Source organism: Mandrillus leucophaeus, unplaced genomic scaffold (assembly GCF_000951045.1).
Source record: "Mandrillus leucophaeus isolate KB7577 unplaced genomic scaffold, Mleu.le_1.0 Scaffold13, whole genome shotgun sequence".
NCBI lineage: Eukaryota > Metazoa > Chordata > Mammalia > Primates > Cercopithecidae > Mandrillus > Mandrillus leucophaeus.
In genome coordinates this window covers 4,363,222-4,364,311 of record NW_012101254.1, presented here as the reverse complement: position 1 = coordinate 4,364,311, position 1,090 = coordinate 4,363,222, and the positions used below count along the sequence as shown (strand labels likewise).

Sequence of the window (1,090 nt, the reverse complement as noted above, 5' to 3'; positions counted from 1 at the left end):
CCACCGTGCCTGGACTTGTTTTTTTTTCTTTTTTAGTGCTGCCCTCTCTGCCTTCATTCTTCAAGTCCCCCTCTCTAACCTTGATGGCCATAAGGAATTTATTCCAGTTGTCCTTGTTAGCAGCCTTCCCTGGCCGCTTAAATTCTATTTTGTTCCTCAGAATGGGGTATCCTGTGGAGGAAGAAAAAAATGGTGAACTGGGGTTTGAGAGAGATTGAGGACGGAAAAATGAGGAGCAGCCTGGGGGTAGAAAGCATGGTCCTGTCTTTTGTACCCTTTACTGAATCCTAGTAAAATTAAGTTTATTGATCCTGCTGCTTTCCACCCACCACAGGATCTGGGGTGCTGTAGGCTTCTATACCTGTAATAAGGCAGGGCAGGGCTTGAACCCCAGTGCTTGCTGCCACTAGGGAGGCCTCGTAGGCACCACGCTCATCCCGAGGCAGAACCTGCTCCAGCCGCTGGTCCATGGAGACTGTAAGCACCCAGTCTCGAACCTCTTCTCTCTCAGCCTCCTGGAAAGAACAAGAGGGAGTGGTAGCTTCACACAGGGCAGGGCAAGTTGGGGTAGATGGGTGAAGAGGGGGTTTGCTAAGCCCTCATCCTGTATACCAGCTTTCAGCCACAAATCCTCCTTGGATTGGGGGATACAGTCACAGCTTTTTCTTTCTACTTTGCTTCTACTTTCAGTGAAAGAGTAGTGAGGGCTGAGGTCCTTCCAAAGATGGCAGCACAAAGATGTTCTCCCTCCTCAAGGCACTTACACTGGGGAGGCCTTCCCATTTTCCAACCCTGTGCCCTTACCGGTACATGCTGCTTGGCTGGGAGTGGCACCTCAAAGGGAATGTCTGTATCCTGAAAATCAGAGTGGTCAAGGCCATCCAGAGTCCCCTCCTCGATTGCCTGCAGTAGAGTAGGCAACCATGAGCTAGGCACAGCTTGTGACCAGCAAAAACCCCCACCCTCGGGGCACAGCTTCCCTACGCACGTCGGTCAGGTCCAAAAAGCGATTGAGGAAGATGAATGCCATGTTCTCCCAGCCAACTGCCTGCAGCAGAGAAGAGTTGCAAATGGGAGTGAACAAGCTGGG

General features: G+C 51.4%; 1 protein-coding gene across 1 annotated transcript in view; it reads right to left on the bottom strand.

The window, feature by feature from the left end:
• IFT172 (intraflagellar transport 172) overlaps positions 1 to 1,090 on the bottom strand; it is a 55,774-nt gene that overhangs the window by 2,958 nt on the left and 51,726 nt on the right. Inside the window, exons 44-47 of the mRNA XM_011972732.1 lie at positions 989 to 1,048; positions 805 to 903; positions 362 to 515; positions 80 to 171 (exon numbers count right to left, since the gene is read on the bottom strand). Coding sequence (XP_011828122.1) covers positions 80 to 171; positions 362 to 515; positions 805 to 903; positions 989 to 1,048 — 405 coding nt within the window. The remainder of the gene's footprint in view (positions 1 to 79; positions 172 to 361; positions 516 to 804; positions 904 to 988; positions 1,049 to 1,090) is intronic.